General features: G+C 30.2%; 1 protein-coding gene across 1 annotated transcript in view; it reads left to right on the top strand.

The window, feature by feature from the left end:
• Positions 1–388: 388 nt before the first annotated feature.
• Positions 389–20,032, top strand: part of pio (zona pellucida domain-containing protein piopio) — a 103,103-nt gene continuing 83,459 nt past the window's right edge. The window contains exon 1 of the mRNA XM_080161696.1: positions 389–743. Within this exon, the coding sequence (XP_080017822.1) occupies positions 720–743 (24 nt within the window). The 5' untranslated portion in view covers positions 389–719. The remainder of the gene's footprint in view (positions 744–20,032) is intronic.

Here is a 20,032-nt window from a genome sequence, read left to right as displayed (position 1 = left end):
GGGGCGTGGGAGGGGGGAGTACAGGGCAAGGAAGTGGGAAAGAACATACTTAACAAAAGGGAGGGGGGTAGAAAAAGAGCAAATTCTTAAGGTATGGAGGGAAGAAAAGGGAAGGTGAGAAAGGGATAGCAGAATACCAACTGGTTTTCAAGCACTCTAGCTACAACAACTTCTATAACAAAGTAGTTTTACCTAGTGTTTACAAAATAATCATTTTTTAATGACAATACCTGCTAAAAATAATATAAGGTTATGTCAAAAATTACCCTGCATTTCTTTGTCAAAAATAGATGCAAGAGTTCTTATTTTACAACTTTATGGAATTTACTCCTTGGTCAACAACACACACAGAACGAAGTCAAATCGCTGCTCCTTATATTATGACTTCTTTCGACTTTAGTCTGATTTGTGATGTTGTAAGGGAGAGACGTCATACCGACGCTTCCAAAAAGTGCTCATTTTTAACCTTTTTTTTATATAAAAAAATGTTTTTAATATTAATAAATATCAGTTATTTCTAAACAGTGAGTTTTTATTAGAAATGACTTGAGTTACTTTGTAAAGTGATTTTTGTTAAATACGATACTTTTCTCTTAGCTAGTTGTTATCTTAAGTTTTCAACAAATGTGGTTACAAAAAAGTTATAGATAGAAGAATAATAATAAAACAAGGCTTCGAGTCTCGAACCTATTACCCAATTTTCACAGAAACGCCGGAAAATGCTGAATTTAGAAGTTAAAACGGTAAGTGATTATTATAGTTTTTGTAGTTTTTTTTTATTTGTTTAAGTGTAAGCCGCTATGTTTATTGTGATGAGAGCAGTGGAGGAGGAGGAGGAGGGGGGGGGGGGCAATGAATGGCCTTGGATGACGTTATTCTGTGTGTGTGTGTGTGTGTGTGTAGATGCCTTCGTAGTCGATTGGATAGGCATTCTTATGTACTTGGTAGGCCTAAAACCAGTCCTTACAAAGGTATTTCTAGGCATATTTAGGCCCATTTCTGTCTCTCTCTTTCTATCCCTCTCTCTCTCTCTCTCTCTATCTATCTCTCTTTCTCTACCCAAATGTTTTGTTGACATCTATCTACCTTTATCTTGATGAAGTTTTTTTTAAATACTTTAATATAGATCTTACTTACTGAATTAAACAACTGAATTTTTATATAATTTCTATTTAGATAATAAGGCCTTTTAGTTATTTTATTTTACTCTACTTTTTTTTATAGATATTTCCTGTTTTTAATAACTTTTAGTTAGTTATCATACTGATACATGATAAATACCACTGAACTGTTAGTTTTTATATTGTTAGGGAAGCCTAATATTGGTCCTGGTCAGTTTTTATGTTATATTTTTATTCTCTTTTTAAAATCTATAAGAAACATCCTTTAGAAGCGCAATCTTTTTAAAATTTACTTTAACTTTTCCCTTTGACAATCAGATTCAAACAGGAGTGGACAACAAACACATTTAAAACAATCTTTAGTGCCTAATTTTTAGTCTACTAGCGGCTGCAACCCTTGCATCTTGAGGCTCTATGTTCGAAGGGATATGGAAGTGCAGAAAAACAGCCTAAAATACTTCTTATGAAAATAAAATAGCCTAAACCGTCCCGGGACCTTCTCTGTAAAGGAGAAACATATCGGTTCAGCGGTTAGAGAGATTCTTCGGTACAGAAAAAAAGCTTACTACTTTAGGATATTAGGTTGAAAAAGGATTATAAAAGACCTTCTTACATTAATTTTTACCTGAACTATTACAAAATTCATCATGCAAGTACAATAGGACAGTTCTAACATGTCAAATTAATAAATCAGAGCTATCCGTTACGAACTAGCTGGTTCTTAATATATACAAAAGCTTTGCTTTCAAATTTTAACTTCGTTTTTTTAACATTTGCTTCTTTAGTTTGCGTCTCATTTTATACATTTATGAGCAAAAACTTTCTATAGCTAAAGTATGTACAAACACATGTTTAAAAATTGCTGTATTATCATTCATTCTACTTGTTTTAACTTTGAAGATTGTTATAATTAGATAAATCATTTCGCTATTTTTGTACATAATAATTCTTGTTTCCTTACAATTTAGCATGTGTATTGTACTTGTGTAGTTGAAGCAACATTTTTTGCAAATTCTTTCTGCTATTCAAACCTAATTTTGCATACAATATGGAGGATAACATGAATAGCTATCCTGATGGCTATCTACTATGTATCTACAAGCGGCTGCACCCCCATTGTCAATTTTAGCTTTTAAAAGAAAAAGGAAAAATAAGGAAGGTTCTATAGGCGGTTTCTCTTGAAAATGTGGTGGTACCCTCACCCAAAAAAGTTATAAACATTCCCAGGACCTATTAAAAGCGCCATTGTAAAGGAGAATCATATCAGTTCAGTGATTTGCGAGATCCTTTGGTACAAAGCAGACAGACTTACAAACATCAAGTTACATTTATATAAGTACCACACACTATCTATTTTTTACATGAATTTTTCCAATCTAAATAACTATATTTGCAAATATTTAGTTTTCTTTAAAAAAATAAAATGAAGGGAAGGGGGGATTGTTAGTCAATAGATAGTTTTATTTGAGACACTTCAAAGTATCAGATTTTTATAAAGTTTTCTCAAAATATCAAAATACTTTTCAAGTGATTCAGATATTTTTTTAACTCTGTTGACTAAAAAACCTTATTGAATTTTTTTAATGAGCCTAAACGCCTCTGCAATTGCAAAGAATAGAAATTACCCCCTGTTTTTTTTTATTATTTTAGGGAGGTGTCTTTATTTTATTATTGTATCTCTGTTTTGTATAGAGATCTCTTATAGTAGAGTTACATTACTTAGATTGATAATATAATGACATGAGGGATCCTATATCAATTGTTAAATTAAATGTGAAAAGTATCATGGGGCTAACAAATAAGAAATTGTTTCAACTCTTTTTTAAGGTAAAATTTATAAACTTAAACTTATTTATAAACCACCATTTACCCCCCCCCCCCCCGAACCAAAATTAAGCATTAAAATTATATTTTTCTTATAAATTTGTGTTTATTGAATTAATCTAGATTTCATAGATAACTTAACATCTAAGATAAGTTTGAATTACACACATTGCTAGTAAAAGTTTACGGAGATAATTGAGTCATAGGCTTCGAACAATCTATGTATATGAATATAAAACTCTCCCCCATAATTTTTAGTTCTCAAAAACTTTCTTCCAAATATAGAAAGAAGAAACTTGTTTTGCTATCTCTACGCTTTCACGAAGCTGCAATTTTATACAGAAATGCTATTTATCAATATTCAATTGTGTCCGATTTTTTTGGTACAGTATGATTTTCTTAATTATTACACTAGGAGAAAGGGGACATCATAAACATTCTCTCTCATTGGTTGGCTCAAAAGCTTAGGGTACTTTTATCAAATCCTAATTGGTTGGTTTAATCTAAGGTTCTTAACTTCTCAACCATTTTTTTGCTTTTTACTTAACTGATGTAATAATTGCAAAATCATTTATTTTCATTACTTTTTTTGTAAATTTGAAAACACTGTTGAACTAAGCTATCTTTTCTTTCTGTCTTTAGCCTTTCACTCCCTATAATCATGATTTTTCCATGGTGGATTCCTTTAAAATTATACAATAAAAATTTTAGCGCATTTTAGACAGACGTACTTAAAATGTGGTTTTTAAATTATAAGAATTTTAAATGACTTTTTAAAAAAATATTTAGTATTATAAATTCATTGTTTCAGCCATTGATCTTTGAACTACTATATTGTATCATCCAATTAAGAAGTCCCAAAAGTTTTCAAGCCACCTAATGTGAGAACGTGTAGATAAAACATTGATGGCCAGTATAAATCACATTAACTTTACCTTTAAAAAAACCTAATTTTTCTGAAATTTAATTTAATAAAAAGTTGTAATTAAGGAAAAGCCGATTAAAAATGAAAGGTCAGAATTATAAGATGTTAAACTTAATTATGAGAAGTTTTATTTTTTATTCATTTTTAATATCCATCTATAAACAAATAAGAATATCTTTTTACTTTGGGCAAAGCACAGATATAAACTACACTAGAGTAATTCAGTTTAATAGAATACTTTTAGTAACAGCAAATTTAGCAATTTTCGTAGAAACATTGTTTTAGCTTTCACTGGCCAAAATTGGTTGGGCGACCAGATGTGTTTCTTACTAAGTCATTTTGGGTGGGTGGTGTGCAATTACAGTCGCATATAGTTCTTGAAAAACAGAGAGAGAGAGAGGTGACAACTGGCTGTCCCCAAAGTTTTATATTAACGTTTTCTTATTTGTTGGCTTAACAACTTTTGGGACTTTAATGAATTTTGATAGATGGATATTACTTTGAGTGTTCAAACGTTTCAACCACTACTTTGGGATGTACTTCAATTTATCGGCCATTGTCTTATCTCTTTAGACCCTTGTGAAAAACTGCATTATTAAAAGATATTCGATTATTACAACGTTTCTCGAAAAATTTGCTGAAAAGATTGCGCGCCATTTTTTGCATTCGTCAAGAGGAGGCTTTTCTTTTGTAAAACTGGTTTGCAAATTTCAGCTGGATTTTCTAATTTTAATTGTCCAATCTATTCAACTTTTCTGTCATCGAAAAATTTAATTAGCTAAAAAATATCTTTAATCATAAAATGTATTATATATACATTTCTTGTAGTTGGATGACTAATTAGCAATATATAAATTTTAAAAATGTTCCGTATCTACTTTATAATAAGGGTCTGACAGGCTGTACGTCTGTTCTAGTCACTTAACAAAATGGTGATTTTCTCATCTACTATAAGAACCACCAAAAAACATTTTCTGTGTAGAATCCATTAATTCTGGGACTGGCACATATATAATAATTTTATGATTTTAGTCTGACAGCTTCTTGACTGCTTTTAAGCCTCTTTTTTGTTATTCTCAGCCTGTATGAATTATAGCCACCTAAACTTGATATGTCAAGTACCCTTTTGAAGCATGCAATTAAATTAGTTGTTTGATTAATCTTTAACTGCCTTTTAGCCGCTTTTATCTCTTTTTTACAAATAAGACAGATTTTGAATAGAGCTTTGAAAATAGTCATGAATGGTAAATAATTATGACGTAAGCAGTATTGCATAACACTGCGCAAACAAATAAATACCTATGAATCATTTAACGTTTTGATAAGACTATTTTCAACAGATGGGCACAATTTTAGTTAATTACAGGGATGGAGGGGAAATTGGACTTTAAATTTCATTGTTGGAAAAGTTGCTTAACCATCTTATTCGTTAGCTCATAAACTTTGGCTACTTTTATTAAACTAGTTGATACCAAACTAGTAGTGTCCAAACTATTCAACCAAAAATATTAAACTACAGAATGTACATAATGATAATGCGTTAGTATAAAAAATAATTATCCGTTTTCTTATCCCTTAAGATCTATGAGTTTTTATGAATGTTTGTCTGTGTAAACTCACCTCCGCAAGTTGATCGCTACTTTCCCATCAAATGCCATTCGAGCACCGAAACCTCACCCTTATTTTGAATTATTATCTTTTTGGGGCTACCAAATACCTAAAAATACCTAACCTTACCCAACATGAGGTAATAATCAAACAAACCAAAAACTATCTCCCCCCTACTATTGTTATGGCCAAAATTTAATTCCTATAAGTAACTTAAACTTACCTCCCCCCCTTGTTTTTTTCAATGCCTATATACTGCGGGGCATATAGCCCTAGGGGGCCTTGCGGTTTCCTATCACTGCGGGGCTTCCCAGTACCCAATATAACCAAACCTAACATGACCTAAAGATATAAAAAAAAGTAAACGAACATCCCCTCTTTCCCTTTATTTTCATGTGCTTTGTGGCAAACTTTTATAATAAGTATTGTTCTTATAAATAAATTTATAAGGCATCTACTCAAGTAAAAAGTATATTATAAAGCCACAGCATGTATTTGAATATATCAAATATAACCTATGCCTTACTTTTCTATACGTAGGTCCTATTTCCATGTTTTTTTACTGCCTAGTGTTCATTCAAAAAAGAATAATTAATTATTATGATTTGTTAATATTAAAATCCCAGTTAGTCCTTTTCAATATTCTACTAAAATTTCTTAATTTAAAGATTTATTGTCGTAAATAAATATTTATTCAACCTTAAGGAACGTAGCGTATTTTATAACCAGTATCTGTCCGAAAGTTCACTATTCCTTACTTATTCTGAATTGCCGAGTCACTTTTCTCCAATTTTTCAGCAGCTATAAAAGATAGAATTATATTTTTTGTGTATGTTCCTTAAGGGACATACCAAATCAATTTCCAGCCATTATACCATTAGTACCTTTAAAGGATTGTTAATCAAATTATTTATTGCTTTCATTTTTATTTCCTTGCTCTACAGTTTACTAAAAAATGTTGGCTGTATCGCCTGAATAATTTTGTTACCGTATTCACATGTAAAACTTGGGTTTTATTGATTTAAGCAAAAAAACCTTACAATTGCCTGGTTTTAGGCTATGTTCTCAGACAGGAATGAAACTTTGTATAAATAATATTACCCTCAAGACTTTAAAACATATATATAAAAAATAAATATATTTAACAGCAAATGAAAAGTGTTAAATTCAGTTAAGAAAATTTTTTTGTCCTGTATTTATATTTAAATGAGACTATTATTGTTGGCAGCTTATAGGCCTAATACTTAAATTTGTATTTGTATGAATGAATAAACACTGCCGTATTCATCTGTAAAAATCCTTCCTCGGTTCTCTTTTTCTTGTCTATCTTATCAAGTAAGGCCGAATTCTTAAAACTTCTCGTAAGGAAGGACATACTTACATTTTAAGAACTTAATTATAGAGATGCTTCGCTTATAACATTGTTGTCCTATGAATCAGTATTCCAAAAATCAGAATATTTTTATCATATAAAAATTTGCTGTTTAAAAAGGTAAAAATCAACATGTTTGAAATGGACGCACGGACATTCTGGTAACGATAATAGAGTTGCTAAGCTTTCTAAATCGATAGAACAATTCTAATATGCTTGAATTAACGAAAAGTGCTAACCGTTACGGATGGGCCGACCGACCTTAATTATAGTAAAGATTCGCTTTTAAAAATTTCTATCATGGAAGGAAGGGCCTTATTCTTTAAAGTTATGTCTCTAGTTTTATTTATTTTACAATTAAGACCAAGATTCTTTAAACTACATTAAGGTATCTTTTTTCAATTCTAAGATTTTTAATGAATCTACTTACTCCAAATCTTTTTGGTGTACTTATTTGCAGAAATGAAAAGATATACTTTTTGCCTAAATATATAGATTCACCGTGTGATTTTTTGTCTGTGTTCTGATAAAAGTGTGTGTCTGAAAAGTCTTGTGGAAATTTTCTTCGTCAATAAGCATCTTCTTGTTATATCACCTTGCGTGTCTGTTTGTTCTTGTTATATAGTATTAACGTGCTTTATGTGTATGGGTTTCCCTATTTATTAATGTATTTATCCATGTTTTATGTTTGATATCATTCTTACTTTGTTTAACTTGTTTAACAAGGTTTAAAATGGGGAGCTGAATTTATATTCCATTGACGTATCCCTGCATTTCTTGGAGTTGTACTTCTGGCTCGAATCCAATGGTTTGAGCACGAACCTGCATAAAAGTTGATAAGGTCATACCCATGCTACACTTCTCTACTACTTAACTCTATTCGTGGTGGGGTGGTCATACCCATGCTAAACTTCTCTACTACTTAACTCTATTCATGGTGGGGTGGTCATACACATGCTACTCTTCTCTACTACTTAACTCTATTCATGGTGGGGTGGTCATACACATGCTAAACTTCTCTACTACTTAACTCTATTCATGGTGGGGTGGTCATACCCATGCTAAACTTCTCTACTACTTAACTCTATTCATGGTGGGGTGGTCATACACATGCTACTCTTCTCTACTACTTAACTCTATTCATGGTGGGGTGGTCATACTCATGCTACACTTCTCTACTAATTAACTCTATTCATGGTGGGGTGGTCATACTCATGCTACACTTCTCTACTACTTAACTCTATTCATGGTGGGGTGGTCATACCCATGCTACACTTCTCTACTACTTAACTCTATTCATGGCAAGGAGAGTCTGTTGAATAAAAACCATTGCCAAATTCCTAAAACTCCCATAAGTATTATCTATCACCCACCCCCTCACAAATAGGATTAATGCCTTTTTAGCAAGAAAGTCAACACGTTTATGAGTTACATTTTTAATTTAATTTTAATCTTTATTTTAGGTATGTTCACTTTGTTGAAGTTATACGTTGACATTGAATCATTGTCGACATCATTATAGCATTTGAAAATAGTGATTTAATAAAGACACTTTGTTTTAATTTGCTAACACGCTATATAATAAAGTAGACAATATTAAATTAATTTTAAGGACTGCTTAAGTAATTCTTATCATAGTGTAATTTGTCTCCATTGATTTAGTTCTATTTTTTAATTTATTATTCTTGTCAATAGTCAGGTAGATTGTAAATTTTACTGATACCCAAAGTTTTATAAAAAACTTTCTTTTTTTAGTTGACTTCTTTTAATACATTTAACAAATTACACATTTTGGTAGTTACTCTTCAAATTTTTTGATAAGTTGCTTAAAAATAATTTTTGTTAAACTCTTCAACAGAATGGTTATTTTTATTTATCACTATTAGGAATGTACATCAATTTTAATTTTATCATCCATTGTCATTTCCCTTAGGATCCCTGTGAATATTAAAATGGTAGCCATATCACCACCAACATAGAATATATCATGGATAAAAAGAAAAGTTAATTTTAAAGTTTACTTTTTTGTTATTTTGATGTGTGTTCCTTTGTTTATATAATCGTTATTTTCGTGCAGCTTCTTTTGGGATCTAAATGGATAAGAAACTGGCCGAGAAAATGATGTATATCCCCAATGATGATACGCAAAATTAACGCAAATTCTGTAGATATAAATTAGTGGTTGAAACGTTTTAGCACTTAACTTATTGAAACAACCAATCAAAATTCACTAAAGTACTCAAAGTTGTTAAGCCAACGAATAAGAAAACGTTATTTTAAGGTTTTGGGGACTAGTGTAATAAATAGCCCAATGTCCCCTCCCTTCCTGAGCTTGTCACTGTTCCTATGTTTGATTTAGCCTATTTATTAATCTCTGATAAATCAAGAGGGGATAATAGGTTGTTTATTAAACTAGTCCCCAAAGTTTTATACTAACGTTTCTTATTCGTTGACTTCGGTGAATTTTGACATTTTGTTTCATTAAGTTGAGTTCAAACGTTTCAACCAGTAATTTTAATCTAAAAATGGGTAATTTTGTGTATCATCAAAGGGGATGTTTATCAATTTATTGGCCATTGTCTTATACCTTTAGATCCCTGCTAAAAAATACACAAAGAAAGAAAGACATAAAATAATCCTTGGGTAGCAATAGTTGTAATTATAATATATACAAACAAGCATGAGAACGTCCTAAATGAAAAACTCAACGGAGATTGATAAATAAAGAGTGTCAGTGCATTCAAAATACTTTTAAGACTTGATTATAGAGATGCCTTACTTTAGCCAAACTAGCCTGGGAATAAATATTCAAATAAAAAAGTAAAAAGGAAAATTATCATATAAAGATTAAGAATAAGAAAGCTAACAAATCATCTTGTTTAAATCGACAACCATAATTTCTGACAATGCACTACGCTTACTTAATTAAAACCTAAATGTAGAAAAGCTTCGCTTTTAACAAGCTGGATAATATTCTTAGACATTATATTCAGTTACAAAGATATATTTTACACAAATGGCTGCGCGCCAGCCTCTAGGGTGATCTTTAATTTTGTTTTATTTAAAATAACTTTTACCCTTTTCAAACTATAAATTAGTTTATCTGAAATCAAGATAGGCGGGGGAGGGTTTTCTTAAAACTGTAAGAAACCAATTTAAATTTAATTAAAATTCTAGTTTAGGTTGCTAACATGGAACTCCTTTTTAGCCAGTTTGTTAATCCAGTATGATGGTACGGGATGGGTTAAAGGGGGTGGGCGAGGGGTATAGTTATTTTATCGCGCTGCGAGTTTATCATTTTTAGTGAACATGAAAATAATATATAAACATCCAATTAGTAATATATCCAATAGCAGTAATAATATATTTGAATCGAGCCTGTCACCTTCCTGACGAAAATTGTTTAGGTACAGTAAAAAAAATCTAAAATTTGGCTATTTTGTAGTTTTGATAAAATGTATAAAAACTGCGGAGGAGTAACTAAAAATGTGGGAGATACTTAACAAAACATAATTTAAATGGATAAATAGTTTTTACTTTTTAAAAATTGTTAATTGTCACACTTTAATTTGGATTTGGATTTAAACTAAACTAAGATATCAGATGTAAAACTCTTTTAGACTTAATAAAATTTCAAAAGAATCAATTTAAAAATTGACGTAATACATACATAAGACACAAAATAGAAAAAAATAACATGAATTAACAGACGTAAAAACACACACCACTTGTCAAAAAGCTTTGTTTAAAAAATGTGTCCAGATGGGCGTGAGTATTTTTTGTAAACCTGTTAAAAACGAAAGTTGACAATATTAATGAGTTGACATACTTTTATTTGGATCTATTGAAGTTCACGGTAAAATGTTCCTTGCAACGATTAATTTAAAAAATCTATGAATTTCAATGGCTTCTAGTTGCCAAATGGCTGAGCGTAAATGTCATGCCCGCACACCGTGTTAAGCGGCATACCTTGGCCTACAAATAATCTGAAATAGCCAAGATCCATTGATGCACAGAGAAAGCTTCACTGAAGAAAAAAACAAGTAATTTAAGTCTTTTTCGCGCATTTATGTGCACTACGAGATAACTGTTCATTTTTTATTAATGGCTACTCCATTTTATTTGTAGGCTTCTTTTGTCGGTTAACATTATGTGCGAGCAAAATCTATACGTTCCACCGTTTGGCCGTTAGCTGCCTTTAAAGTTCATAGATTTTTGGAGATATTCGTTAAAAGGAACATTTTTCCGTTTTCCTTTTATTTTATGTAATTAAACTGTATGTAGGTTTTTTCAAAGCGAAGATTTTCTACATCTAGAATTGATCCGTCTTTATGTACCGTCCATAATTAAAGGATACCTCTGATTGTTGATTTATGCATGTTAGAATTGTCCTAACCGTTCAAAACTTTTCAAATCAACTCACAGGCATAATAATTCTTAAATTATGACTAATAAGTATGAATAAGTTGCGGGTTTAAATTAAAATTGTTTCAACATTAAGGCGCAATAACCATATATTTATTATGATCAAAAACCTTTAACTATAATTATTATTTTATTGAGGAAATTAATATTTTGATTAATAGGCTACGTACTCATATTATTAAAGGGAAGGATAGGTTATATGAAAATATATTTAATATAATAGAATGAATTTGCGGGGTTAAATTACAATTTGCAACAAAAATCTGTCTATATATTTTCAAACTAGCTATTAAAATAAATATATGTGATTAAGGATTTGCTATAGAATTTTATAAGTTATATTTTCATTGGTGCGCTACTAATTGTTCTTGTTAGGAAATCAAATATTTTTTTGCAAGTCAAATTAATTAAAATTAAAATTGGGTCAAAGTTCGTAAGCCTCATTTTAATTTAAGATTAATTACAAATGTAATCTCAACGAGTCTAAGACTTAACTGACATTTAGTAATTTTAATCATTTAATGTTTGTGTTTTTGATGTGGCTGGATGTATATTTAATATTGAGGGAGAAAGGGGACAATGGGTTGTTTATTACACTAGTCCCCAAAGTTATATGAGAACGGTTTTTTAATCGTTGGCTTTACAACTTTTGGGACTTTAGTGAATTTTCATTGGTTGGTTTATTAAGTTGAGTGTTCAAACGTTTCAACCTCTAATTTTACGTTACAGAAGGGATAATTTTGTGTATCATTATAGGGGGTGTACATTACTTCTTCGGCGGACATTGTCTTATCTATTTATATCCTTGTTGAATATTGGTGTTTCAAAAACTTGATAAGCATTTTTATAATTTCCATTAGATGAGTTTTAGCCATAGGTGGTATTATGCCTATAATGTAACCATTAAATTTAGAAAATAGGCAAGATTGCATTTGTTTTCTTTTAACAAGTTTGTTTGCATATATCAAATCACAATCGGTTGTTAAAACTAGTAATGTACAAATTTTTCAACCAATAATTTGAATTGACAAATGTAGATTTCATCATGGGGATGGAATATAATTTTTGTATCGTTTAATGCCTTATTCTTTAAGATCTCTAAAAATCTGAGGATTGAACTGAAAATTCATTTTCTGTAACAATTTTTAAGTGACTGGCAGACATATGGACAAAGACTAAAAGTCCTGTGAAGGTTTTAAGCTATTTTCTTGGAGGTTGGAACACGCCCAACCACCCAAAAAAATGAAAAAAACGCCTCACAAAAAAAATTTAAAAAGGGGGGCAGACTAACCTCAAGCACCCCAAAAAGTTCCCCCCCCCATACAAATTTTTTTTCTTTCCTTTTTTCTTTTTAAATCTATAATACGAAAAATTAGGTTGATCAAAACTCTTGGTCCAAGCCCCTAGAGGCTAGGGGCGAAGCCGATAGTACTAAACATTTCAATAAAATTAAAATTGTCTGTATTTAGGAAACATACTAAATTGAAAAGTTTTGAGGTATTTAATCATTTATTCGTGTCTTCCAAAATTAAGCATATAGGTTAACAGAAGATAAATTTATAAGTCTTCATATGAAAAGTTATCTAAATTAAATCTTAGCTGGAAAAATTTTTAAGATTATTAAAATGTACTATTTTGTATGTGCTATCAAAGTAAGTTTTTAAAACCCATTGAGATAGAGACTAATTTCTCATATACGAATAAATCGTGACTATCTGATTTTTTCCGTCTGTATTTAACCAGGCCACAAAACATTTTTATTTCGAAATATAAATTTTATACTTAAGAACAACGAGAACAATTATGTTCAAAATCAACTATCTACCTTTGTAATCAATAAGTTCTTTGCATATATTTTGTTAAAAATTTATAATTAATTGTTTTTTATTAATCCATTAATATATCCCTGTATGATTAGTGAAATATGTCATAAATTGGTTGCGCCTTTCTTACAAGGATGACAGCATCCATAAAAGAGAATCTTAAAAAATTAGTTAGTCAAGACAAGCAAACGAACATTAACAAACATAATATAACAGCTAAATTTATATTTAGTAGAAGGCTGAACAAAAAAATCCTGCTTCGCTCATAACACTATACCTAATAATCCTTGGAATCCATATTACAAACACCACAAACTTTCTAGTAATAATTACTGATCAAATTGTACCTATCTGATAGGAATCATCATGGCAAGTTTGATCGACGATTCTAACTTGTCTAAATTAGTTATGAGAGCTATCCATTACAAACAGATGGACGGACCGACCCTTATTTTAGAAAAGCATCGCTCTAAAAATGAAGGAAGGATGTTGTCATTTTTACACTGTCTGCAACATCAAACTTTTTTCATACACATAACTATGGCTTGTTCTCATACAAAATGTTGCGCTTCTTATGGACCAAATTGTCCTTGATAACATTATTTGGCATGCAACTATTTTGCTCTTCGCATTTTTGACACCTTACATCTTATAAAAAATAGTGTTTATACAGAATAGCAAATAAATGTAGTTATATATTTTAATGTAAGGTAACTTAGACATTCCCCTACCACATATACAATTTTTAACTTCTTTTGTTTTGACGTAGTTTCCTTTTGATTCCCTCAATTTTATTTTCTAAAAGCGAGAGTTCGAAAGCCTGATTTTACCTAATAATATCAGATATCTGTTTTATAAATCAAAATCCCTGAAAACTTTTAGGTTTGATAATATGCACACTAAAATGTCTCAAATGATCTTTGATACAGGTATAGATCAATTGTAAATAAATCTTTTCAACATACAAAGTTCAGTATAACTTAATAAATGTTTGAATTTAAAATCTGGGGAAGTTAATGTATCTTTCATGTAATAACGCCTGCAACGTATCAGCTGATAATGCATCGTAAAAGCTGCAGTTTTAAGGAATTTAAAGAAATAATACAATGTCCGTTAAATTGATATACATTTCCTATGATAATACACAAAATTACCCCTACTGTAGATTAAGATTAGTTGGTTAAATGTTCGAACACTTGTGTTAATGTACCAACCAATTAAGATCCCAAAAGTTGTCAAGCCAACAAATAAGAAAACGTTATTATAACACTCTGGGGATTAGTGTAATAAACAGCAATTTTCCCCTCTCTCTCTGGCTAATAATGCATCTTAAAAGCTGCAATTATCCAAGTTTGATATGAAAATAAGTGTGTTGGTTGTCAGAGAGAAAGAGAGCAGGGACAATGGGTTGTTTATTACACTAATCCCTAAAGTTTTATAATAATTATTATTCTTTAGCCTAACAACTATGAGGACTTCAGTGCATTTTGATTGGATGTTTCATTAAGTTGAGTGATCAGTAGTTTCAACCACTAATTTTAATCACTATAAGGTTTATTTTTTATATTATCATTAGGTATGTATAATGTATTTTTATCAATTTATCGGCTATTGTCTTAACCCATTAGATCCCTTGTTGATTGTGCTATAATATGGACGATTATGTCTAAGTAAAAGTTTCACATTTAGAATATTATTTACTATTTTATACATTTTTATACATTTTTTAGTTTTTAGGCTAGAATCATTTAAACACTAAAGACCCAATAAAGTTTAGCATTTGAAGAAAAAAAATTTACATGTGTATTGCATTGGTTTAGGTTATTTTCATAGCACCCATTTCTTTGTCTAAGCAAAGTTGTAGGATTTTTTTAAAGCGACATTTATTTCTCTCTCCATATTCTTTTAATATTTTGATACTAGGCATACTATTGTACTATAATTAGAGATAAATGCAACATAACTTAAACAAAATGTTACAATTTCTTGTCATTTTTTCCATTAAAACTAAGGCCTTTGTTGATTAGTCATGAGTTGAGTGTTTTTTTGGTTCAGAAACAGATTAGAAGGTGGTTTTCAAAGATATTTCATACCTTAAAAGCTTACTGATTTTTTTGACTGTTATAGATTTATTTTGTGTTGTAAAAATAATTTGAGAAGAATCTATAGAACCATATTTCTGTTTTTGTTCTGTCCTTATTGCTGTGGTCAGAATTTTAATCATTGTTGCTCGTTATGTCTTTTTGTGTCTTTTTCCCATCTGTTCATTTATAACCGACTATCTATCCATTCATCTATCCCTATATCTTTTGCTCCATCCTTCTATCTATCCATTATCAATTTGACCATCCATATATCTATTCATACATCTATTTATCAATTTATCCATCCATTTTTATATCTATCAATCTATCTAAATATCTATCCATCCATTTATTTATCTTTTTATCCATCTCAATATCTCTCTCTCTAATCGATCTATCTATCTATCTAACTATGTATACATCCATCCATTCATCTATCTATCTAAATCCCATTGTCTAACTAATTTTAAGCTATTGACATTTACAGATAGGAACTCATTTGTATTTGTTCTACTTCATATTGTCAGGTGGAAAGGTATCAGGGATCTTTAGGAATAAGACAATGACCGATAAATTGATGTACATCCCCAATGATGATAACTCAAAATTACCCTTTCTGTAGTTAAAATTAGTGGTTGAAACGTTTGAACACTCAACTTAATGAATCAACCAATCAAAATTAACTAAGTCCCCTAAGTTGTAAAGTTAACAAATAAGAAGTCGTTATTATAAAACTTTGGGGGCTAGTGTAATAAACAGCCCTCTCTGATTATATCCCAATCAATTTATTTTCACCATGTTTTTTATACTGCATATTAACTAGCATGGATTTTTGTCATGGAATCAATTTTAATCAATGAATATTTTGTATTTTTAAAATGACAAGACCTAAAAAAACTGACCATGTCGGACTGACGTTTCATTTATACCAATTTATATTGTAGCTGCACTACTTATAATTAGTAAAACTAAGGAATAATAATTTAAGTTTCAATTTTTTTCATAAGATGGTCTTTTGTATCCCTGAGTTCTTTTGAGTGAGTGTGCCACTTTTTCATAACCTTCACTTACCTTTTCTTTAGTTGCACTACTTCTTTTTTTTATTTACTTGCGGCTACGCCCCTAGAGGCCTTTAGAGGCACTTGAGGAGAGGAGAGCCGAATTTTGTAACCCAATTTATTATTTTAGATTTTAAAAGAAAAAATTGAAGAAAAAAAATTTTGGGGGGGGAATTTTTTTTGGGGAGATGCCACCCCAAATTTTTTTTAGGGGGGGTTTTTTTTCTAGGGGCGATTTCTCTTGGGAGGGTGGTGGTACCCTCCCCCAAAATAGTTTCAAACCTTCCCGGGACCTATGAGAAGCTACCCTGTTAAGGAGAACCCAATCGGTTCAGCGGTTAGCGAGATCCTTCGTTACAAACAGACAAACAGAAGACAGACGGACATCGTTCTACTTTGTATTATAGATTATAAAATGCTAAGTATCTCTTATTTTTTCTTATGTATAGTGATAATTAAGGTTTTGACTAATTCAAATTATAAAATTAAAACGCACTCTCTCGTATGTACATAAATTTCGAATTTACTAAAGCAAAGATACTTTTGAACCCAGGTTTGTCCGTCTGTTCGACTAAGACTTTTAAAAATTCTTAAAAAGTTTTAAGGAGCAAATTGTTTTCTCATTTATATAGAATACGAAGAGAAAATGTCGTAATTGTGATCTATTCCCAGCCAGGTAGGAAGGGGACATTAGGCTGTTTATACCAGTAGTCCCGAAAGTTTTATAATAATATTTCTCGTATTCATTCGAATCCGGTGGACAGGAACCGGTTCTCATCCATACGAAAAAACTATGTCTAGCATCGTATTATATCCAGCTTTCTACGAATATAAAAATGTACAATCATAAGATTAAAACAAGTTTTTTAGCCCGTGCCCACGGCACCTAGGGGCTAAAAAACTGGTTTTAATCTTATAATTGTACTTTCTATATCCGCGGAAAGCCTTTTATAATACGATGCAAGAAATAGCTATTTCTTTTTCGGTGGCTTAAGAACTTAAGAGACTTTTAATGAATTTTGATTGGCTGGTTTATTAAGTTGAGTGTCTAAACGCTTCAACCACAATTTGAAATCTACAGAAAGGGTAATTTAGTGTATAATCATTGTACAACAATTTATGGGTAATTTTCTTATCCCCTTAGATTCCTGATAATTTGAACAAAATTGTCCTAGTTTTAATGAATTGATTATAGATTTATTCAGGTATATAAAGGGATAATAAGTATTTGAAGTACAATGATTATAAACAAAGTTTTCCTTCTGTTGATCAAAATTATCATTTGAAGTAAACTACTATTAGTTTGGAACCAACCAATCAAAATTCATTAAAAATACCATATGTTTTAGAGCCAACGCATAACATGTTTTATGTTAGAGTAAAATTTACAACTCAATGTGCCCTTCCTCCATGCATTTATTGAATTATTGAAAATTATTATTCTTTTTAATTTTTCAATTACTTATTTCTACTTAAATTTATATTCTTTATAAATAATAAGTGCTCTTAAGCGAACAGCTACTCCAAAACTATAGGGTTTTTTGTTTTAAATTTTTACAATACTAGATATTAGTACTCTACTGCTACGTCAAAAAGTCAAATCATCTTTCTTTGTATATTTTAAAACTAGAGTTGGCTCAATATAACTATATCGCTATTGGCTAGTTTTCTATAAGTACATATCTATTTCTCAATAAATCAATTTTCCTCCCCCGCCATTACTATCTAAAAGAAAGAAGTAAATATTTATTAATTTAAATGATTTTAAAAATAATTTTTCAATTATATTTTTTTCACATTACCATCACCAAAGGGTTAATATGATTAAAATTTTAGTTTTAATATTTTGACACAAAGGAAGTGTCGCCACAATCGAATTCTTTTAAAATACAGTTTTCTTAGATTTACTCTATTATGAACGTATATTTTTTATTTATGAAAAGAGGATTAAATACTTCAATGTAATTAAAATATCTACATGAAGAGAAAAACTTAATTCATTCCATAAACAAATAGAATAAAGGTCTTATCGCTTTGGTCAATGAGAGTTTAATGAGGATTATTGGAGCACTATGAGTTTTAAACACTTTACCATTGGAAGACTCGAGCTCATTTATAGACGTTTATTTCCTATATAGATCTGTCATGGATCTTGATGCAATAAAGCAGGCTGTTTTGTAAATGTTAACAATTGGAAGATTTCATTAAATAAAAGTAATCGCAAATATACTTAGTAAATAAGCATGGGTAAATTTAAGTATTTGAAAACGTATTTGACTTATTTCATCTTATTTTTCAAGAAAATTTTAAAAATGAGTTTTTGTAAATCAATTGTTTAGTATGGTTTCCTGTTTATTGTTTGTTATTATTTGCAGTGACAGAGTGATTTTCAGATGCGTAGCTTTATTTCTTTACTTTCTGTTTTGTTCTCCTATTTTATACAATTTATTTTCATCCTATACCTAAGAAACTTAAAACTATTTTGTTAAAATAGAAGCATTTTCTATAGTTAATGTTTTCAGTAAAGTTTCAAACTTTTTAAATTCAAAATTGTGAGGTTTTTTTTATCCCTGACAAGTTTTCCTTCAAGTTTCTACGTAGTTAAAATAATTCTCCATTCCTGTCATTTTCTTTTATTTTCCATTTTTCCATCTTTTCTAATTGTCCTTGTTTTTTTGTGTTTGAAAAAGTTTCAATAATATTAGCAAAGAAAAGATTTTGTCAAGTACATATTTATCTCTCTATCAAATTTTTTTTCTAGATAGCGCTGCTACTTTAGCACTAATGGAATGTTTGTGCTTTCTTCAGATGGTAACTAAAAACTAAACAAAAAATTGAAATTATTAAATCGAATTAATTTTTTAATGAAAACATTATATGAAATATGAATTTTCATACCTGCATAAAATACAAGTTCTTTATATGCATAGCGTATACAATTTTACTCCTCTTTTTTATTAAATAAGTTGGTACTGGTGCGCTACATATTAACAAAATATTCCTTGTTTCATTTAGGTTTATCTATCTATCAATCAAATATTTGGTCAAATATTTAAGTTTTTTTTCAGAGGCAAACAAACAATAATTTTGACAGCAAACAACTGAAGACCAAAAAGAGAGTTTTTAACAAAAAATAAGAAAAATATTCATAAATTTTTTCAGTAAATACTCGCGATATAGTCGCGCGTTTTATGTAGTAAAGATGCACAGAGACAAACTGCGTAGAGTCTGTAGAAAGTAATGTAATTGCAGAATGTGTAGATACTGTAGAGCCTAGGCGTAAGAAAAGTGGCGGTTTTCCACATATCGCGTATGGTCCACAATCGAAAACACATATTTCAAGGCATATTTTGAGGTTAGGGCGGTTCAGTAAAGGTTAAAAATGAGAAAATGAAAATAAGGGGGGGGGGGGTAGGTTTAGTTGGTTCAAGAATATGATTAAGTGAAAGCACCAAAACTGATATAGGAGAAACAAATATTAACATTTAATCAACAAGATAAAAGTATTATGTATGAGCTTGCTATTAAGTTTGCTTCTTTCAATCATAATGTATAAACATATGAAGTAAGCAAATATCTTAAATTATTGCAAGCCTTCAAGTAAACATTATTTCAATCACAGACGTGTACAAAATTCTAATATTGATAGGATAATTCTATCATTTTAAATATAATGTTGGCTTAGAATTGCCACACTTAACAGAACATTCCTTATGTAACGGAAATATTTATTAATTTTATTAAATCTACAGATTCAGCCTTATCTCAGTTTACGTTTAAATAGATTAAGTA

The sequence above is a fragment of the Acartia tonsa genome, chromosome 5 (assembly GCF_053477335.1).
Source record: "Acartia tonsa isolate MP-2025a chromosome 5, ASM5347733v1, whole genome shotgun sequence".
In the NCBI taxonomy this organism is placed as follows: domain Eukaryota; kingdom Metazoa; phylum Arthropoda; class Copepoda; order Calanoida; family Acartiidae; genus Acartia; species Acartia tonsa.
This window is presented reverse-complemented; position numbering and strand designations above follow the sequence as displayed.